General features: G+C 55.9%; 1 protein-coding gene across 5 annotated transcripts; it reads right to left on the bottom strand.

Annotated features, from left to right (window-relative positions):
- Nucleotides 1-5,659: 5,659 nt before the first annotated feature.
- On the bottom strand, nt 5,660-19,189 carry SEMA6C (semaphorin 6C). Of its 5 annotated transcripts, XM_077842276.1 has the most exons (20): nt 19,101-19,189; nt 17,026-17,077; nt 15,173-15,344; nt 13,827-13,941; nt 13,466-13,529; nt 13,253-13,309; nt 12,865-12,966; nt 12,580-12,670; nt 12,258-12,377; nt 11,949-12,037; nt 11,411-11,628; nt 10,986-11,117; nt 10,559-10,711; nt 10,167-10,340; nt 9,741-9,887; nt 9,423-9,500; nt 9,235-9,290; nt 9,020-9,064; nt 8,564-8,659; nt 5,660-8,138 (listed from the first exon to the last, which is right to left on the bottom strand). In XM_077842276.1, the coding sequence occupies exons 3-20, from the start codon at nt 15,288-15,290 to the stop codon at nt 7,102-7,104; spliced, it is 2,892 nt and encodes a 963-aa protein (XP_077698402.1). In that variant the 5' UTR covers nt 15,291-15,344; nt 17,026-17,077; nt 19,101-19,189; the 3' UTR covers nt 5,660-7,101. The 5 variants fall into 5 exon arrangements, with proteins under 5 accessions (XP_077698402.1, XP_077698397.1, XP_077698398.1 ...); XM_077842271.1 differs by lacking the exon at nt 8,564-8,659; XM_077842272.1 differs by lacking the exon at nt 8,564-8,659 and having other exon boundaries at nt 6,415-8,060.
- Between the last annotated feature and the right edge of the window lie 583 nt (nt 19,190-19,772).

The raw sequence follows: 19,772 nt of genomic DNA, 5'->3' as shown, positions 1-19,772 counted from the left end.
TCTCAGGGTGTCACTGAAATTTTTTACATCTCCTGGGCAAAAATTGTATCTAGTCCCTGATCACAGATAAATGTCAAGAGGAAGTTTTCTCTGTCTAGCTGAGCTAATGAGGGTGGAGCAGGGGGAGGAAACATGTGTATGGGGGAGTATTCTTTCCCCTGTTGTGGTCTTTTCTCTCTCATTCACACCCTCTGCATTTTCCTTATCTAGCTACTCCTCAGCTGGTATTCATAATAGGCAGAGCAAGTGGAGGTAAGGACTGAAGTGAGAATGGAGAGAGTTTTTGACTGGCTTGTTAGATTTACATCTTCCTCCGTTCTGTCAGCCCCCACTCCCTCCCCTAAAAGCAAACAACCAGGAGAAGAGCCCAGTAGCTGAAGGAAATGATTCTGTGCCTTGTGTGGGAGTAAAATCAATGCTATGATATGGATTGGGGGGGAAGGAAGGGGACATCAGGTTCAGGGAGGCTCGGGAATAGATTTGCTCCCTGGTTTCTCAGCTTTTCTTAGTTAATAAGGTGCTTGTTGCTATCTCAGTCCAATGTGGCATACATTTATTAAGTAAATATGAGTAGCAGTCTGGTTGTAGCACAAACCCCATTGATATCCAGGGCTGAAAAGACCCATTTGGCTGACTAGATGAAGCCCCCACCCAGGGCATAGTGTTCTCAAAAGATGCTCCTTTGGCAATAAGGATGCCTTTCTTAAATAAAGGAGGGTAATACCAAAGTCAAAAACATATAAGCATTTGTGTTCAAAAACTAGAATCTGCAAGTCAGTATTTAGGAAATTGAATACTTACCATGTACTAAGCTGTGTACAGATAATTGCTTTTTGGTAAATACATATAGTCAAAAAGCCCAGTGTACATATTAATTATAAGGTACATCTGCCAGAGTACCTCATGAATGTGTATACAGTCTTTGCATAGTCTGCTGAGAGAAAGAGAGCAGGCAAAGAAAAGAAGAGCAAGGACTTGAGGAGGCTTGAGGAATAACTAAAAATCTTACTGTATTAAGATCCTAGTGAGACAATCAGGAATGTGGGAAAGTTGGGAGATAGGAACCAAGAGTTCTCTGAAGGGTAATCTTTTTTAAAAAAAATATTTATTTGATGGAGAGAGAGCACAAGCAGGGAGCAGCAAAGGGAGAGGGAGAAGCAGGCTCCCTCCTGAGCAGGGAGCCCAATGTGGGCCTCAATGAGGGTCATCCAAGGCCCCAGAATCATGAGCTGAGCCAAAGGCAGTGCTTAACTGACTGAGCCATCCAGGCCCCCCTGAAAGATAATATTCTTTTTTTTTTTTTTAAGATTTTATTTATTCATGAGAGACACAGAGAGAGAGAGAGAGGCAGAGACACAGGCAGAGGGAGAAGCAGGCTCCAGGCAGGGAGCCCGGTGCAGGACTCGATGCTGGGTCTCCAGGATCAGGCCCTGGGCTGAAGGTGGCGCTAAACCACTGAGCCACCCAGACTGCCCGAAAGCTAATATTATTAAAGGATGGGAAAGAAACATGAATTAGGGCAACTTTCCTAAGATTGCCTCTGTGAAAATGAGCCCTTTACTCCGAGATCTGTAGGTAGAAAATGCAAGAGAAGGTTGAAGTGGGAGCAATTTAGTGATAACCACACACCTGTGTAGAGATTGTGTAAGGTATCTGATAGATAACAGAGTAAGTTTCTTAAGGCTATAAGGGACATCTTTAAGAAAATGAAAGTAGGTAACTGGGAAATTAATAGTAATGTCCAGTAAGCACTTTATTTATTTATTTATTTATTTATTTATTTATTTATTTATTATAAAATCTTTATTTTATTTATTTATGATAGTCACAGAGAGAGAGAGGCACAGAGACACAGGCAGAGGGAGAAGCAGGCTCCATGCACCGGGAGCCCAATGTGGGATTCGATCCCGGATCTCCAGGATCGCGCCCTGGGCCAAAGGCAGGCACCAAACCGCTGCGCCACCCAGGGATCCCCAGTAAGCAATTTAAATACGTGTTTAAAATTTTTTAAGAAAAAAGACTCTAAAGGTCTTGAGCACACCTGAGCAAGGTGTGGGGCTGCACTCTTACTTCCATAACCAGTCCTAAAGTTTAAGAAAGTTCTTACTATAAAGGAAAGTGATGTTTAAGAGGCCAATATTATAAATAATCATAGTAGGTTCTATGTGTTAAGAGTTTTTTTGTTTTGTTTTGTTTTGTTTTTTAAAGTAAGCTCTTCACCCGGGCAGGCCGGGTGGCTCAGCAGTTTAGTGCCACCTTCCACCCATCCCGGAGACCCGGGATCGAGTCCCACATCGGGTTCCCTGCATGGAGCCTGCTTCTCCCTCTGCCTGTGTCTCTGCCTCTCTCTCTCTCTCTCTGTTCCTCTCTCATGAATAAATAAAATTTAAAAAAAAGGTAAGCTCTTCACCCAATCTGGGACTTGAACTCATGACCTGAGATCAAGTCACAGGCTCTACTGATTGAGCCAGCCAGGTGCCCTATATGCATTAAAGTGTTGTTACATGTCTGGCACTGAGCTAGGCATTTCACATATACACAAACATACCTATCTTGCAAAGTATGTATTATCTTCAGACTATAAATTTTAAAAAAAAAAGGTTGTGAAGTCCCTCAGGTTTAAAAAAAAATGTTCTTTCTAAAACTACAGTTTCTACATAGTTATTGGTGTTTTTTCTACTGTAGTTTGTCCTTTAATCAGAATATGACCTTACTTGATTTTGGGCAGATAGTTAAGAAACTGGGGTGACGTAACTTCAAGCAGCTTTTTTTTTATAAACTGCTCAGTTTTGCTCCAAAACTAATACAGGAGACATCTCTACAAAGTTGCAGGCCAGCAATACTTAAGCAAGGAGAGTCAAGATAAACTCTCTTGCAGAGAATGGATGCAGTCTTCAGCTCTAGGTATGCTGGATAGCTTCTGTCTTTCCTTCCAGATTATTCTCTCCTCCCTCTATGTCTTTTTCTCTCTCCTGGGAGCTAACCTGCATGAATTTCATCAATGGGCTCCCTGCACTTTGGCTTCCACTTAGATTCAGCCAATAGGGAGCTCTGGCAGAGACTGGAAGGAGAGAAAAAAACAAATCACTATATGGATTTCCCAGGTACCATTTTTTGGAGTCCCCAGGGCCTACCTATATTCTTCTTTAATTTTTAAAAAAGATTTTATTTATTTATTCATTAGGGACAGAGAGAGACAGATACATAAGCAGAGGGAGAAGTAGGCTCCATGCATGGAGCTGATGTGGGACTTGATCCAGGGACTTCAGGATCATGCTCTGAGTGGAGGGAGACACTTAACCAATGAGCCACCCAGGCGTCCCCTACCTGTATCCTTTGATTGAAAGTCACCTCCTCTCAACACAGCCTCTCCTTCCAGTTCTAAATAACCACTATCTCCCTTTGTCTTTTCCGGCCCTAAGGCTCTTACTATCCTCCAGTTACTGACCTATCCTTTGCCTACGCTTTTTAAAATCACCCCTTCATTATTTTGACCATGTTGTCTATTTCCTATTGGGACCCTAATACATGTGATAAAGGTAGGCAATCTTTTGGATTCATAGCCTGTTTTATCCATGTACTTCAAACTTACTCTCATATATGTAACCTTAAATTCTTACGAGTCAACATATCTGAAGGTTAACTGCTGGGTTAAGTAGCAGAAAGTGACTCATACCTGTGTGGTTCCCAAGTGTGGGTTAGAGGCATCAAGGAGACATAAATCTGAGAGACAATAATAGCTCAGGCCCCTGTGACTTAGCTCCCAAAGAACCCAGGATGCTAAACAGCTTTTCAAGCTTTGTGACTGTGGAACCTTCTGTGTTTCAGATCCCCAAAGTCTTATATAAGCTGATGGACTCTGCCTACTGGGGCCCTGGTTTCTCCATAACCTCCCAGGATGCCTCTGAAAAATCAGCTTAGAAATCCCTCAGGGTGATGACTTTATCCTCTTGTTGGCACATGCTGGTTTTTCTGAGACAAAGTTTGAACTAATATCCTAATTTAGAAAAAAAGAGTATCAACGGTATCCTTAAGTATTTAAGTATCCTGAAATTAAGGGGTCATGTTTATCTCTCTGTTGTCAGTGATAGTAATTTCTTTGAGTTCATTTCCTTAGTTTGTTATTCACTACTCTCTGTCAGGATGAGGTATTTCATGAATATTAATAAATTTCATACTTTGTAGTAGTCTACTTATTTTGGGCAAATAACCTTTTCCCACAAAGCACTTAATTTAAACCTGTGTATATATACATGTTGCTTTATAACCTCCTATTGGCACATATCCAGGCTTTACAAAAGAATTTGAGAGGATCCCTGGGTGGCGCAGCAGTTTAGCGCCTGCCTTTGGCCCAGGGCGCAATCCTGGAGACCTGGGATCGAATCCCACGTCGGGCTCCCCGTGCATGGAGCCTGCTTCCCCCTCTGCCTGTGTCTCTGCCTCTCTCTCTCTCTCTCTCTCTCTCTGTGACTATCATAAATTAAAAAAAAAAATAGAATTTGAGAGAGGTTAATGGAATTTGTCAAGGTCACACACAAAACTATTAAGTGGCAGAGTCCAAGAACTGTTGCTCACACTGCAACATAACTTTCACTGGACCTGCCAAGATTCTGAGAGTCCAGCTTAGGTCCTTTTGGCTAGAGAAGTCCCCATACTTTGTAAATGAACACCTTTCCTGATTAAAATGAAGCCGGGACTTTTAAACCTGTAAATTGTTGTTGCCTGCATAGAGTCACAGGATTAACTTTTCTTCTGAGTCTGTATTTAAACCTAAAGATCAGGGAGACCTGGGCGGCTCAGTGGTTGATTGTCTGCTTTTGACTCAGGTCATGATCCCCCGGGGTCCTGGGAGCAGGTCCCGCATTGGGCTCCCTGCAGGGAGCCTGCTTCTCCCTCTGCCTGTGTCTCATGAATAAATAAAATCTTAAATAAATAAACCTAAAGATCATTTACCCCTTTGTTGTGACCACCTCAAGAACTGAAGTATTTGTGAGACTTGTCCCTCAGAAGGCTGAGAAAGGTTGCAGCCCTAACATTTTTCTTTGTCCTGGCTTTCACACCTCAGTTTGAAGAGGATAATGAAGTCAAGTGATTGGAAAGTCGCTCCACTCCTTTCTTGCTCTCCTTCATCATCTAGGAAACTAGCAATGGTTTTTAAAGTATTTTTTTTAATTTTTATTTATTTATGATAGTCACAGAGAGAGAGAGAGGCAGAGACACAGCCAGAGGGAGAAGCAGGCTCCATGCACCGGGAGCCCAACGTGGGATTCGATCCCAGGTCTCCAGGATCGCGCCCTGGGCCAAAGGCAGGCGCTAAACCGCTGCGCCACCCAGGGATCCCTAGCAATGGTTTTTAAAGCATCTTGGGTAAAAAAAAAATAAAAATAAAAAAAATAAAGCATCTTGGTATAAGTAAGACATCCAAAGAGCGGAAAACTGAGACCTAAACGACCTCTCCCATCTGGGGAAACAAGCTCCAGGCAGAGGGAGACTGGGGAACAAATCTGGCAGAACAAGGTGTGAGGAAAGTTTAGAGGGCGATTTGAAAAAAATCTTGGTAAAATCTGCAAATGCAGATTGTAAGAAGACAAAAGATTGCTTAGTAGAAGATCGCAGAGGTAGGACGTCTAAGGTTTGGAGGAATCGACATCTCACAAGGTACCACGCTTTCTCCTTTAAGAGCATTTCTACATACATTTTAGTTACTTGAGCCTCTCAAACCACCCTGTTTTTCAGATGAGGAAACTGAGGCTTAGGGCCAAGTTCTGAGTGGTCAGGATTACAGGTACTAAAGGGCAGAGCTAGAAACAAATCTCGGTTCCTCACCAAATTGTTCTCGACCGGCCGTTTCCAGGCCGAGGCAGTTCGGCGGCGATCCGGGAAGGGGCCGCCAAGGCTTCCTTCGCTGCAGGGCTCGGGCCGGCCTGCAGGCGGCGCCAGCGGGACGGCGGCCGCGGGTCCCAGCTGAGCGGACACTCTCCGGCCCCGCACCGGAGGAAACCCGGACTTACAAACCCGCAAAAGCCGGCCACTGCCTGCGCGAGGCTTTAAGTGTCCTTAAGCCCGAGGTAGTGGACGAGGCGGCTAGTTGTGCCCCCCCACCTTGGTCCTTGGGATAACAGGTTTCTTCGGCTTCGGCCAGCCGCGGCCGGAGGAACGACGGACGGACCCCCCGGGCCGAGCCTCCCGGCGCCGCGCTGGAGCGCAGCCCGACCGAGGGGAGAGGTCGCGCATGCGCGCGAGGAAACACGCGCCGCCCCGCCTCGGGGTTCTGCGAGGGGAGCTAACTGCGCCCTCTGGCGCTGCCGCGGGAGCCCCTACCTCGGGTGGGGCCGAGTCCTCTGCAGCCCCCCTACCATGCGACCCCCACTCTCCAGATTCTTTAGGACAAGATTTCCCGTTGTGAAACTTAAGTCACTCGCGCTGCAGCTTAATTTTATTTCTCAAAGAACGCCCTCCCCCCACCCCCATGGAACAGGCTACGAAAACGTCCTCGGTGCAGAACGTGCTCCAGCGCCCTCCCCACCGCTGCGGTGGTGCCGTGGGTCTCCGGGGCCCCGGCTCATCTCCACACACCATTTCTTTGTTTGCCTCCTTCAGGAAACCTTTCCTGATGAACCCCGGGAGGACCGCGGCCGTCCGCAGTCCTGGGGGCCGGCCCCCTCCACTCCGGGACAGTAGGCACGGCTCGGGCACAGCTGTAGCGGAGGCCGAGGCTCCTACACAGTAGGAGGAGGCATGTCTCGGGAGGCCCGAGGACTCGACGCAGCGCGCGGCCCCGGCCCCGGCCCCGGCCCCGGCCCCGCTCGCCTGTCCGTCCGCCCTGCGGCCCGCCCGCGGCCCGGTCTGCGCAGGGAGCCCAGGGAGGCGAGTTAAGGCAGCTCGGCTGAGGGAGAGGGGAGTGGGAGGGCGCCAGTTCCCCCCGAAAGGCTGGCTCGCTGGAGGGGCGGGCTTCTCACCTCCCACTCCTCTCTCGAGGACAGGGGGAAAGACAGTCAATAAATAACCCCGAGGCGGGCCGGCTGGAGTGTGGGGCACGGAGGGGCACGGAGGGGCACGCCCCCGTCCCCTGGGGGCTCGGGCCTCACGCGCCGGCCCCGCTCAGAGGTGGAGACGGCAGCCGCTGGGCACGGCCTGCGGGGGGGCGGCCGCGGCCGGGGCAGGCTTCGGGGGCGGCGGGGGCTTCTCCACGTCCACCCTCTTCAGCGCGCGGCCCCGGTAGCCCTCCGGCCGGCCCAGATACAGGAGATGTCGCCCGGGGCCCCCGCAGTACCTGGAGGGCCCCCCCGAGGGGACCCGGGTGAGCAGGGCCGGCGGGGAGCGGTGCGTGGGGAAGGGCATCCTCCGGCCGCTCCCGACCCCCAGGCGCGGCGCCGGGGCGGACAGCGCGGGCCGGGCGGAGGGGGCGGCGCACTGGCCTTCGGGGGGCACGTCCAGCCTCAGCGGCGGCCCGCACTCCCGCGGGAGGAGGCTGGAGCCCGCAAACAGGACCGGGGCGGGGGCGGACGGGAGCGGCCGCGAGGCCAAGGCCGCGGTGGCCGGGGGCTCGGCCGCCTTCCTGGGCGGCTGCGGCCCGTGCAGATAGCGCAGCAGTTCCTCCAGCGTGGTGACTTCCACGGCCTGGCCGGGACAGCCGGGCGGCGGCGGCCTCACCAGCACGCGCGGCGCGGGGCCGCCCCCCGCGCTCCCGCCCCGCGCGCGGCCCGGGGCCTCTTTGGCATTGTTCCCGTTCTGGTTCCACTCCCAGGGGCTCCCGGCGTGGCGCAGGCGCTTGACCGGCAGCTCCGGCGTGGACTCGGGCGTGGGCAGGCAGGCCAGCTCCGGCGGGGCCACGCCGTCAGGGGGAGGCAGGAAGGTGGTGTAGAGCTGCGGTGTCTGCGCCCCGTCCCCGTCCTTGGACGGCGGCGGCTCTGCGCCCGCACCGTGCAGCCGCGCCAAGCTGCGAAGGGAGAGGGGGCGCGGGAGCCCCGGAGTCTCCACGTCCTTGCTCCGATGTCTGTGGGCTCGGCGGCAAGCGCAGGAGACCAGGAGGCCAGAGACCGAGGCGCCCAGGGCGAAGGCTGCAGCAGCACAGGCCAGGAGGAGTGGGATGGGGACGGAGAGGGAGGCTGAGGCTGGGGGGAGGTCCCGGCGCACGCCTGCTGACCGAGAGGGAGGAGGGAGGCTCAGCCCAGGTAGGTGGGCCTGGGAGGGCGAGTTCGAGTTTCACCTCGCTCCTGCTGCCGCTCAGCTTCACTCCAACACGGGCTGACTGGCCGACCGTCCTCAGCATGACCTCCCCTGACCCCCTCAATGCACACAGGCCATCACACTAGACCTCACACGGGCTAGAGCTCGGGCCTGGGGAGTCCTGGTCCCAGCGCAGGCCCCTGTAGCCATGCCAAGAGCGAGTGCCAAACTCTGCCCATGCAGAAGGAGGTAAGTCTGAGATGCCCAGCTCTGGGGAGGGGAGGCTCCAAACGCGCATTAGTGAGCACCAGACGCTGTCAGTGAGGGGCTTAGAATTCTTCAAGAATCAGCAGCCCCACACATCACTCCTGTCCCTCCCAGCCAGCCCCCTTACCCTGAGTGTGAGCTCCAAGAGTGGAAGACTGGGGCCGGGGGTGGGCATCACTTGGGGGGCTGGGGGTCTCAGGGGAAGGGCCAGGACCCAGAAGCACTGGTGACAGAGACCAGGTCAGAGCCATTGAGGCTTCTGTTTTCCACCTCTGACACCTGATCGGTGGGTCCTCCCCACCCCTGCTTTGAAACCGAAAGTTCTGGAACTTCAGCCTTTACTCTCCTCTGGGCATGGGGAAGGCTCACCATGCAGGACATTCTTTCATGTATTTTTTTAAAAAAACACTATTTATTAAGCACCCTAATGTGTACCCAGCACCAAGCTCTATGCTGGGTATCTGGAGGATGCTAACCCTGTTCTGAGACTCGGTGTGTGGGGTGCTGGTCCGCTGCGCTGGAGCACAGGCTGGGTGAGTGTGGGCCGAGCAAGGGAAGATGATGCGGGGATAGGCAGACTCACCATAAGCAGAATCCCCTGTGCCAGAGTGACTCCCCGTAGCTCCATCTATGAAGAAGGGAGACTGAGGGTGAAGATGGGGGCAGGGGGAGCTTCACAGAGAACCGAAGTGGGCAACTGTGCCACAGGGTACAGAATCCCATGCCTCGGATGGAAGCTGCCAGCCATCAGAGCCATGTGCAACTGTGGCCACGGCGGCCTCTGCCCTTTCTGTTTACCTTCACAGTCACTGTGTTCCAGGGATTCCTGGGTCCCAGCTGGATCCATATAATTCCTAGGAGGGAAACGGAGGTGGCTTAGTGCAGTTACACATCTTGCCCCCAGCCCCCACCCTGGCCCTCAGCCTCCTCTCCTAATGATGCGGACAGAACTTTCTCCTCGGCAGATCTGGGGGCCCCTCACTCACCCACCAGGTCCCCTGATATCCACACAGCCTCTGGAGCTATGCCATCCACAGTAGGGGTCCTGAGAAGCCAGACAGCTCCTGGGGAAACGGAGTCACCTGAGGCTCTCCATTCACATCACACCCCTGCCCACTCCCCTCCTCTCCCCCTGGCCTCCATGAGGTCCTGAGCCCATTCCCACCCTACCTAGCCCATTCCGCTTCTAGTCCCCAGGTACTGTCGGCTTGCAGGATGCTCCCTCCAACTGCCCTGGCATTTCCTGGCCACCCCCACCCCAAGGAACCTCCCCCAAGGGAAGGTCTGCCCTCAAGCCCCCTCACCTCCGACAGGCCCCATGCTGGGCACAGCGACTGAGAGGGAGGTAGATAATGCAGCCAGAAAAAGCCACAAAGAGCCTGTGACCTTCGGTGTCCAGCTCCAACCCTATGACTCGCCGGGCCGTTTGGGCTGCCCGCTTCCCATTGCACCTGGGGTGAGGTCAGAAGGAATCAGAGATGGAGCAGGTAAGGCTATTTTCTCCCTGGGCCAGTTAAAGAACAGAAGGCTGGCAGGCGCACCAGCACGGAACATAACTCCTAGGGCTGCCCCTCCACACTATCTAGCTTCTTGCCAAACCGCTCTACCCTACGGTTTCTGCCATGCAGAAGCCAATGTTGGGAGTTCCCACCCCATCCCCACATCCCCACATCCCCACATCCCCCTGACTCCTCACTCCCCCTTCCTGTTCTGCCAGACGAAGGCCTCACCTGGATGGGCTGTATGCATTGATCTCTTCCAACAGGACTGGCTCGCGTCCCCCAGTGGGCCCCCCTGGGGGCAGCACCTTCAGCACTGTCCCATCATTGGAGCCCAGGAACAGGACGGTGGTGTTACTGTAGGGGCCGGCCCTACCGTCCACGGCTAGCTGGGTCAGTAGGGCCCTGGAGGGATAGGCCTCTGTCAGGGCGACCTGACTGGGGGAGCTTGAGCGTTTCAAGGACAGCCCCATGGATGGAGGCCGCTCCTGGATCCTTCCCCCTTCTTTCCCTCCACTTTCCTGGCTTCTTCCTCCCACCAATACAATTTATCTTGTGAGGTCAAAGAAGGAGAGTGGCTGGGGCATCGGGGTTGGGCAGTAGTTGTTTTTTTAGCAGCATACCTGCTGGTGAGGGTGAGCAGAGGCTGATGGGTAGCAGGTGGCACAGCGGGGTCCAGCAGTGGGTGAGCCTTGATGAAGGTTAGAACGTCATCAGGGAGGTCTCGAGAAGAGGGGAACAAGGCAGCCACACCTACTCCTGCACAGGATCCTGGCCTGGTAGGTGGTGAGAAGGGGCAGCATTAGGACAGAGAGCCAGGGCCTCCGTTAGGCTCTGTGCCCCCGCTGACTGCTCTCAAACATGATTGGTAACCTCTGCTCTCCCCTTCACACAGACATTCATACAGCTACTTCCCCTTTCTTTGCAGCTCTCCAGTCCCACGCCAACCCACTGAGCCCGCTCCCCATAATCCCATAGACCCTCTCTATAGTCTTGTATGGGAACACTGCTTGCTGCTGCCCCTCCCTAAACCGCCCCCATCCTAGGTACCTGGGGGAGGGAACCCTGTCCTCAGACACAGGTGTCCAGGCCCCATCCAGACTCCTTTGCTCCTTGAACTTGCCCTCAAATCCACGCTCAATATCATCCAGGTAGAAGGCACAGACTGCAGAGCCAGGGATGCTGAAGGAGCCAGAAAAAGATGCAGGCTAGGTGTTGGAAGGAATAGCACAGCTCCTCCCAGGTGAGACGCAGCAGCTACCCTTCTGCACCACATTAGGGGGTGGGGCCTGAGAGGGTGAGGCAGCCCCTGGGGGCCAGGCTGGGAGGAAAGAGAGCAGAACAGCAAACCGGCTTTGATGGCTTTGATCAGAGTCTCCCCTCACTGTAGGGGCATCGGTAGCCTTTGAGAGGGAAGCTGGGAAGCTGGTGGCATAAGGGACAGAGTGGCCCACATCCATTAGTCTGGTACTAACCTATTGGTCTGGGTAGTGAAGACCCCAAAGAGAGCAGGGTGGCCATAAAAGTCCACAGGCCCAGTTAAGGCCTGTAAGACATCAAAATAGAAGGTAGAGTCCCCAGGGACAGAGCAGTTGAGCCTCAGCTTCAGGAAGGATGTCCAGTGGCGGTCCAAGGCCCGAGGCGAGCCACCCATGTCCCGCTTACACACACGGGCCACTCGGGAGAACTGCACCTGGGGGAGGAGAGCAGAGACTGAGAACAGTGAGGGCCCAGGCTGGGGTGGGGCTGGGGGTGGGAATCTGGAGTGCTGGAGCCCCAAGAGACAAATGTTAGGGGTATTGCGAAAGAAGGGCATGGTGTGTGGTAGAGGAGACTGGGTCAGGGACAAGGGACACAGCAGGATGTGGGGGTAAAGAGTTGGAGGCTCCTCAAGTTGGGCTCAGAGTCCAGGGGATTGCTTGGTGATTAGGGCCAGGAGCTCTCCTCTGACTCTTTCTGCTCAGGATCCAGCAGAACCCTCTAGCTACCCACCTGTGGTGCCCACCTCCTTACCCTTCCCAGCCGGGCATCTTCGACAGAGACCTCTCGGAAGAAAAAGTAGACATGGTCTCCGTGCTCCAAGGCATGGACAAAGTATGGCTCTAAGAGGGGAGAGACTGGGAATGGTATGCTCAGAAACTCCTGGCCCCACGCCCCATACAGCCTCTTGACTGCTTACACACACACACACACACACACACACACACACACACACACACACACACACACGGTACCACCCCCCTGCCTGCTGGCTTCCTGCTACAGGCCTCCCCCTGCACCTCCTCCCCAAGAGCAGCCTCCCTCCCCCAGGCCCGCCCTGACCTCTGAGCCACTTGGAGTCGTACTTGGCAGAACGGAGTGCGGGCTGAGGCCCAAGGCTTCTGTAAACCACAGCATCACTGGCCTGGAAATCCGAGGCTGTGGCCGAGTAAAGGCTGCCCTCTGGAGGGGTGGGTAGGGTGGGGTCAGGGGAGGGCCCAAGGGTCTGGCTCTTCTTGGGCCTCCTTTACCCCTACCTCACTCAGCCTGGCCCTGCCCCCTACCTCAGCCCTCAATGGGCAAAGACCAGATGGGGAGAAAGGCTAGGGCGGGAGCCCCCTCCAGCTGTGGGCCCGCTTCTCACATGCATAGCCTGGGTGCACACCTGCAAAGACGGCCACATTGGACTGGGTGGCATCAAAGGGGCATCGAGCCTGTCCACTCAGCTCTTCACCCTCCTGCTGCAGAGACGTTATCTGGAGGCAGAGGGAGCAGGTCCTTGGAACCCTTGGGGTCTTGGAATCTGGCCCCGCAACCTACTCCTTCATATCCCCTTGCCTCTTCCCCTCACCCCCTCCATATCCCTGCCCTCAGCACTCTGGGTCATGCCCCCCATGCGGGCTTCTCTTCCCACCGCCGCCCCAACCCGCCACTGCCCGCCCCTGCCTACCCCATAGCTGCGGCACACAGGGCTGAACGAGTTGGTGCCACAGGCAAGAAGCGTCCGTGAGTCCCAAGGAACCAGAACACGGATGTAGTTGTAGCACTCGTCCTGGACGATGCAGAACCCTAGGTCAGCGCCCTGAGTCCCTGGAAACGAGGCTACCTCCCTCGAGCCAGTCAGAGCAACGTGGGGTCAAGTCCCAATTGCACTAGTCACTGCCCTGCCGCTTTGGGCAGGCCCAGAGGCCTGGCGGAGCCTAACTCTTATGTGACGATTGCCCACTCCCTCTCATGCACATTGCCCCAGTGGCCTAAGATTGGAGCGGGTGGGAGTGGGCACGGTGAGGACCCCACAGCCAGAGCCTGGGCTGGGGAGCTCTCCTCCTGCTGCTTACGGTCAGCTTCCCCCGCACGGCGCAATTCTCCATGTCCTGACTCCGCCATGTCAGGTACTGAAAGGAGAAGCAGAAGAGGAACGTCGTGAGGCAACCAGAATGCCCCCTCATGTTGTGGCCCCTTTGGGATTCTTCCTCCCACCCATCTGACCCCCACCAGACCCTTCCCAGCCTTATCTCCGAGCCTGCACCTCCCCCCTACACGCCCCTCACCTTGTTGGGCACCAGCCCCTCCCCTTCTTCCTGGGCTTGAAGATCGAAGGAGAAAACGTGATCCCTGAAGGGACAGGTGAGGAAGGATCAGGGCCAGGCCCAGGCACTGCACCTGAGCTCCTCAGTGCCCATCCCACTCAGGTTCAACAGCTAAGAGATGAACCCTGCAGGCCTCCTGCCTTCTCTCCTCCCCCTCACTCCATGCCTGGACATTTGTGCTCAGGTCCAAGCTGAGGTCCAACTGTACTATGGCTTGTATACTTGCATGTGTCCCCTGCAGGATGCCGCAGTGGCCATGCAGGTCCCATGTCTGCCCAGGAACATGCATGTTGGCCCCACAGCTGTGCTATGATCAATTTACCGGGCGGCCACTAGCAGGGTCCGGTTCAAGGTCAGGAATCTCTGAAAGTCCAGCCCGAGTTCTGCAACCACGGCATCATCCTCCAGGCCCCGGAACCAGGATGATGGGGAAGTGCCTGGAACACAAAAAGCTGGGTGCTGAGGGCCAGCCACACACCACACACTCCCTCAATATCCTTTCCGACCAGATGAAACCCAGCCATGGTCATCGTGAAGGAGTGAGAGGGGGCATGAAGTATCAGTAAGATGATGATACAACTATTCATAAAATAACGCTTGCTGACTCGGAGGCCTTCACTGCCACCAACCACTATGTGAGCACTTTAGAGGCACTGCCTCATTGAATACAACTGGAGGAGGAAAGTAGTAATATTGGCCCCATTTTACAGATGAGGAGCGGTGGCTTCAAGCCACTAAGGAATTTGCATGGTTCCTTTAGCTTGGGAGTGGCAGGCACCAGGATTCAGACCCAGACTGTCTGACTCCAGAGCTGAACATGGTCCCTTCCTGGAAGGGCTGCAGGGCAAGGGCTCCCCTTCAGTTCCCACAGTGAACGCTGTCCCGTCTGGAGCACTGACTGCGGTTCTCCCAGCCCTCTCTTTATGCCCTCCTCTGACCAGCTCCAGCATCTGCCCCCCTGACTATGGAAACCATAATCGTCGGCACTCACAGGGAGCTCAGAGTTCAGGGGCAGGTGCTATTTGTATGGTGCTCACAAGGCATCTGGCACACGTTAGAATGACTCTAAATCCTACATAAATAACAGGAATCTGCAAGTAGATAAAGTTTTTTTCTCGGAAGAAAGTGGGTTTACAGTTTCCCTCACAGTGGGATCTGGGCTTAGCTGTGGTGCAAATGGCGGGGAGGGAGGGAGGAAGTGTTGGGAGCCACTGAAGCAGCCCCAAGCCTTCACTGTGTAACCAATAATAATAGCAAACACACAGCAAACACATACTGTGTGCCAGACAGTGTTCTCGGCACTTTCGTGTGTGACCTCACTCTGTCCCCTAAATAACTCTACTGAAGCAGAGTACTATTTGTTGTCTCCATTTTGCAGATGAGGAAACTGAGGCAAAGAAAGGTAAAAGGACTCAGTGGAGGTTATGCAGCCACCGAGCAGCTTGGCAGCACTCAAACCAGCATATATGTGGTCTGGCTGGGCCTGTGTTCTTAACCACCGGGTGACTGCACTGAGGTGCTGCCTCAGAGTGGAGGCCCAGTGGTGAAGAGGCTCTACCTGTCAGCAAAGGCTCCCCTCTGCCAGGTGCCCCCCCCTCCCAGCACCTCACCTCCTCCCCGGAAGGAGCCTGGAGTATGAGCTCACACAATGGGCAGCCAGGCACTCACCTTGCAGGTCAGAGGTCAGCAGAGGGAGGGGGTCCTGGGGAAAGGCAGTCTGGGTGTGAGGAAGTGAGAGCACCAGCAGCAGGAGCAACCAGGGCATGAAGCAGGGGGCCCAGGGCATCCTGTGCGGGGCAGCTCAGGCCCCAGGGGGTGCCCCTTCACCCATATGCCAGCCCTGAAAGGAGACAGAGGAAAGTGTAGAAGGGGCCCAATCCCTTCACCCTTAGCAGTGGAAGGCTGCTCCCCTGACCTAGCTCTAGAAGACCCTATGGGCTGGGGGAGACAATCCTTTCTCCGGCACTGCCTGGTCTAAGCCAGCTGTCACTGTCACTCAGGGCCTTTCTCCAACTGGCCCAAACTGGCTGGTGTGAGGCTTGCAGGCATGACCCCAGGTAAGGACAGGACACACCCGCTCCCCTTCCAGCCTTCTCACTCAGCCTCTCCTGACTGGGCCTGGGACATTCAGTAGGTGACACCTCCTGGCCCCCCTCTTGCTAACCCCTTCTCAGTTATAATTAGACACTAAAGCCTTAAAATTATAAATAGTGACTCCTTGGCACTGGGAGGAGGAAGAGGGCACCACGTCTGCCTTCCCCTCCCTCACAGACCCCTGCGGCTCCCTGGGAGCCATGCAGGCGCAGTGCCCAGGCAAAGGCAGCTGCGAGGAAGCCATCACCCCCTCTAGGGTCGGGGAAGAACAGAGTATGTGGAGGGCAGCCTAGGAGTCGTAGTCTTAGTCTAAGTTCTTGCTTCAAGGGACCTTCCCATCGCTAGGGAGAAGTTGGGTCCTGAGGGGAGTTGGGGGGGGGGGTGCCTTAGCCAAAAATGAATCTGCATCAAAGCCAGATCAGAGGCTAAATTTAGCTCTGGCTGCAGCTGTCTGCCCGACCACTGCGCCCCCTCCCAGCCTCTCTAGCCCCCTGTGCCCTCCCTGGCTCCTAAGAAGCCCATGCATGTACTGGACGAGAAAGAGCAGAACTGCCCTCTGTGAGGAGCTGGGGCTGGGCTTGGCTCTACTGGTGAGGAGAGATGGCTGAACACGTATGTCCCTCTTTCCCTTTCTTCCCTCTTCGGGCTGCCTCAGAATGGAAATATAAATAATTCAATGACAGGCAGGCAACGGTAGCCCAAAGTCCAGGAAAAGATGGATATGGTAGAAGGGACGTGAGCCAGCCTGCTTTCCCATCAATCAGCACTGCAACCCACCCCAGCTGACCCTGGGTGGCACCCTGGTGGGGAGTGTACTCCAGCCTCCTGCCCTCCCTCCCCTCAGACTGAAGTGAGGGGCTGAGGAACTCCTGAGATTGGGCCAGAAGGGGGAGAATCCCTTCTTCCTGTGAACAGACAGCTCTCCTTCACCAGTCCTTAGTTGCTCATGCTGCCATGTCCCCTAAAGAGGTGACCCTGGGCTTCCAGGCCCAGCCCATTCCATCTCCACTCTTATGGCCAGGAGCCAAGTGTACCCCACCCCCAATCCAGCATCACTGGTGGGGAAGCTGACGTCAGATGGGGTCCCCAGAGAGCTGGAGGAGGGGAAGGGGTAGGAACACCTAATGATGACCCCCTCCCCAGGGGCCGAGCAGTCAGCTAACTAACGACCCCCTGGTGCTGAAAGGCCAGGCCTCCCTAACCACCCCCCCACCATATTTCCGGATGCTGTTGCTCCCAGGGGAAGAGAAAGGGACACAGCCTGTCTCCTATCCTCCCCCTCCAAGTTGCCCTGGGCAACTGGTTATCTTCACCCAGGAAACAACTTTGGTCTCTGGCAAGTGGGGAGAACAGCCAGACCCTCTTCCTGTTTCCAGGCCATGCCAGCTCCCATCTCCTGCCCTCAGGAGCTGCTGCCCTTTCCTTACCTGGGGTGGTGACTCCTGGGGGAGGGGTTGAGGAAACTAGGAGACCTCTGACCTGATGGAAGAAGGGACAGGAGGGAAGAGGCTTAGTTACACCTCTTTACCACATCCCTTAAAAGTAACTGTGAAAATTCAGGAGAAGGTAAGGGACATGCTACCCTGGAAGAGGGAGTGTATGTGTGGTGGTGGGGAGGGGGGGTTGACATCGAGGTTGATTACAAATGTGCTGGCCGCTTCATGCCTGAAGATGTGAGGGCAGGGTTTGGGGCTGGTCCCTAGCCAGAAACTCCTGGAATGGCAGGACCAGTCTTGGGGGAAAGATTGACCCTGAGAGTCCATGGGGCATGATGACCACTCCCACATCAAAACCCTCAGAATCCAGCAGTCTTCTTAGCAAAAGCGCCCTAGCTAGGGACAATAGAGGCTAATTTGCATCTCATTTACATGCTCTTCATTTCTAGGCAAAATGCTCTGATAGCCAGCACCCCCAGCCCCTTCCTCCTTCCCAGAGAGCAGGTCCTGCCTCCTTCCCACCCAATGTCGCTGCACCCCACCCCCAATTTACACTGGATTAGTCCAGCCTCTGAAAACACTTGGTTGGCCTTTGCATTGGTCCCCTAGACTTAAGTATGATAGATCTTTAGGAGGGCTTCCCATATCTGTTTTTAGAGGAACAGCATCTAAGCAATCCCCATCCCACCCAGGACCTGGGGAAAGGCTCCCTCTCCTGGGACCAATCCCAGCTACAGAATACCCCCTATCTGAAGCAAATGGGGGAGGCCTGGCCGGCTTTCTCCCCCTCCCAGGTCCTCCCTTTGCTGGGAGAGGAAACAGCCCTTCTCACTCCTCCTGGCCCTTGCAGCCACCTCTGGGGAGTGGCCAGGGTCATAACCAGAGTCTAGGGGGTGCTGGGGAAGGGATGGAGAAGGGGAGACTGGGCTAGGGACAATAGCAGGAAGCTCTCAGGCTGGTTGCCAGCCCAAGTCCACCTTCCTCTGGGGGAGCAGAGGAGAGGTGAGGGGGTGGGCAGAACACGGAGAATCCTCGAGGAACAGGCTTAAGGCACATTCCCTCTCCAAGACATTTCTCCCACCCTCTCAGCGCCTGGCTCCTAACCTGCCCTCCCTCCCACCCAACCCCCAACGAGGATAATCCAGGTGTCTAGACCCTGGCATAAGGTGGGCCCAGGGCCAGAGCTCGACGTGTCTCCCCTTCACTGGATCTGGGGCTCCGAGAGGGGCGGGTAGCAGAGTCTGGGCCGGGACCGGGTCCCAGAGCCACGTTAGCGGGAGGAGGGGCTGGAGGGGCCTGCAGGCGCAGACAGAGTGGGGGTGGGAACGGGGGCTGGGGAGCGGAGGCGGGTCTCCGAGGCCAGTGAAACAGGGCCAGAGGCTGGGAACCGACGACGGCAGGCCTGGGGCCAGTGCTGAGCGGGTCCGTGGGCTCAAGGTGCAGTCGCCTGCTAGGCTCTCCTGCTTCCGAGACCTCGGTTTAACAAAGCCTCGGGGCGAGTAGGGTGAAGGAAGGAGAAGGTTATGGGGACTGTTGCTTCGGGGAGGTGAGGGGCGCTTTCCCCGACTCTCCGCCAGGGCCAACCCCCTGAGATGTGCTCAGACTCCTGCTTGCACAAGGACAGAGGTGCAGCCGTCACACCAAAGTCCGGAACGACGCGTTCCCCTTCCCGACCCTGCAGGGACATCGAGAAGGTCCAGTTCTCCGCGGGTCTCAGAGCCTTAGTTTCCCTCTGGGGAGTCAAGGGATCAGGTTTTCCACCCTCTGTACAATGCGCGCCTCAAATAATCGCCTTTCGCGCTCCCCAATCCGGAGGACACGACTCGGAGAAACCCGCTGGGAAGAGGCGCCCGGACCGTGCGCCCAACAGTGCACTGACGGGGCTCGGCTACGGTCCCCTCCTCCCTCCGTGCACCCCAACTCCGCTGACCCTCTCCGCCAGGCAGGCACACAGCGCGCTGGCACCCTCCCGGGTCCCTCTCGCACTTCGGAAGGTTGTCCCCGTCTGCGGCACCCCGGGTCCTCCTCGCCTCCCTGCAACCCCATCCCTGCTCCGGGGTACTTGCTCCGAGATCCGGGTCAGCGAGACCAAGAACGCAGCGGGCGGGCAACGGCCCCGCACCGCGCCGAGTTCGCAATCCGTGATTGGGGCTCTGGCGGGATGTGACGAGCGTCCGATTGGGATGGAGCTTGGATCCGACCTCCCGGGCGCAGTCGGGTCGCGCGAGCCCAGGGTCCAAGTCGCAGCCCCCACTCCCGCCGCGGCTCCGCGCAGGAAAACAATGCGACCGCCCGGGGCTCTGGGCCCGGCCCCAGCCGCCCCGCCCGCCTCCCGGCCGGCCCCGCCTCTGACCCGCCTCCGGGTCGCCGCAGCCAATCCGGCTCTCGGATGCCGGCTGGACACTGCCCTCCCAACACCTCTCCAGCAATAGTCCTTCCCGGGGGCGGGGCGTCGGGAGCACCGCCCACCGAGAGGGCCAAGCCGGGAGGCTGAGCCTGAGACCCAAGCCAGGCGCGAGATGGAGAGACCCGCGGACCGTCGCCGAGACTCGGGCAGAGGGGATCACATGCTTTACAATGGAGAGGCCCTGGGGAGAACTCTCACAAGAGAGGGAGGAAGAGAAGCTGGAAGGAGAAGCAGACGGGAAATCCGGGGACCGCGGCCGGGCTGGGCTGTCAGAGCCTCGCGACTCTCCCTCCTTTCTCCCCAGTGGCTTTGGCTATCCTGCTTCCGCTTT

This window comes from Canis aureus, chromosome 12 (assembly GCF_053574225.1).
Source record: "Canis aureus isolate CA01 chromosome 12, VMU_Caureus_v.1.0, whole genome shotgun sequence".
NCBI classification, from domain to species: Eukaryota; Metazoa; Chordata; class Mammalia; order Carnivora; family Canidae; genus Canis; species Canis aureus.
Note: the sequence above shows the minus strand (reverse complement) of the source record. Positions and strands in the feature narration are given on the sequence as shown.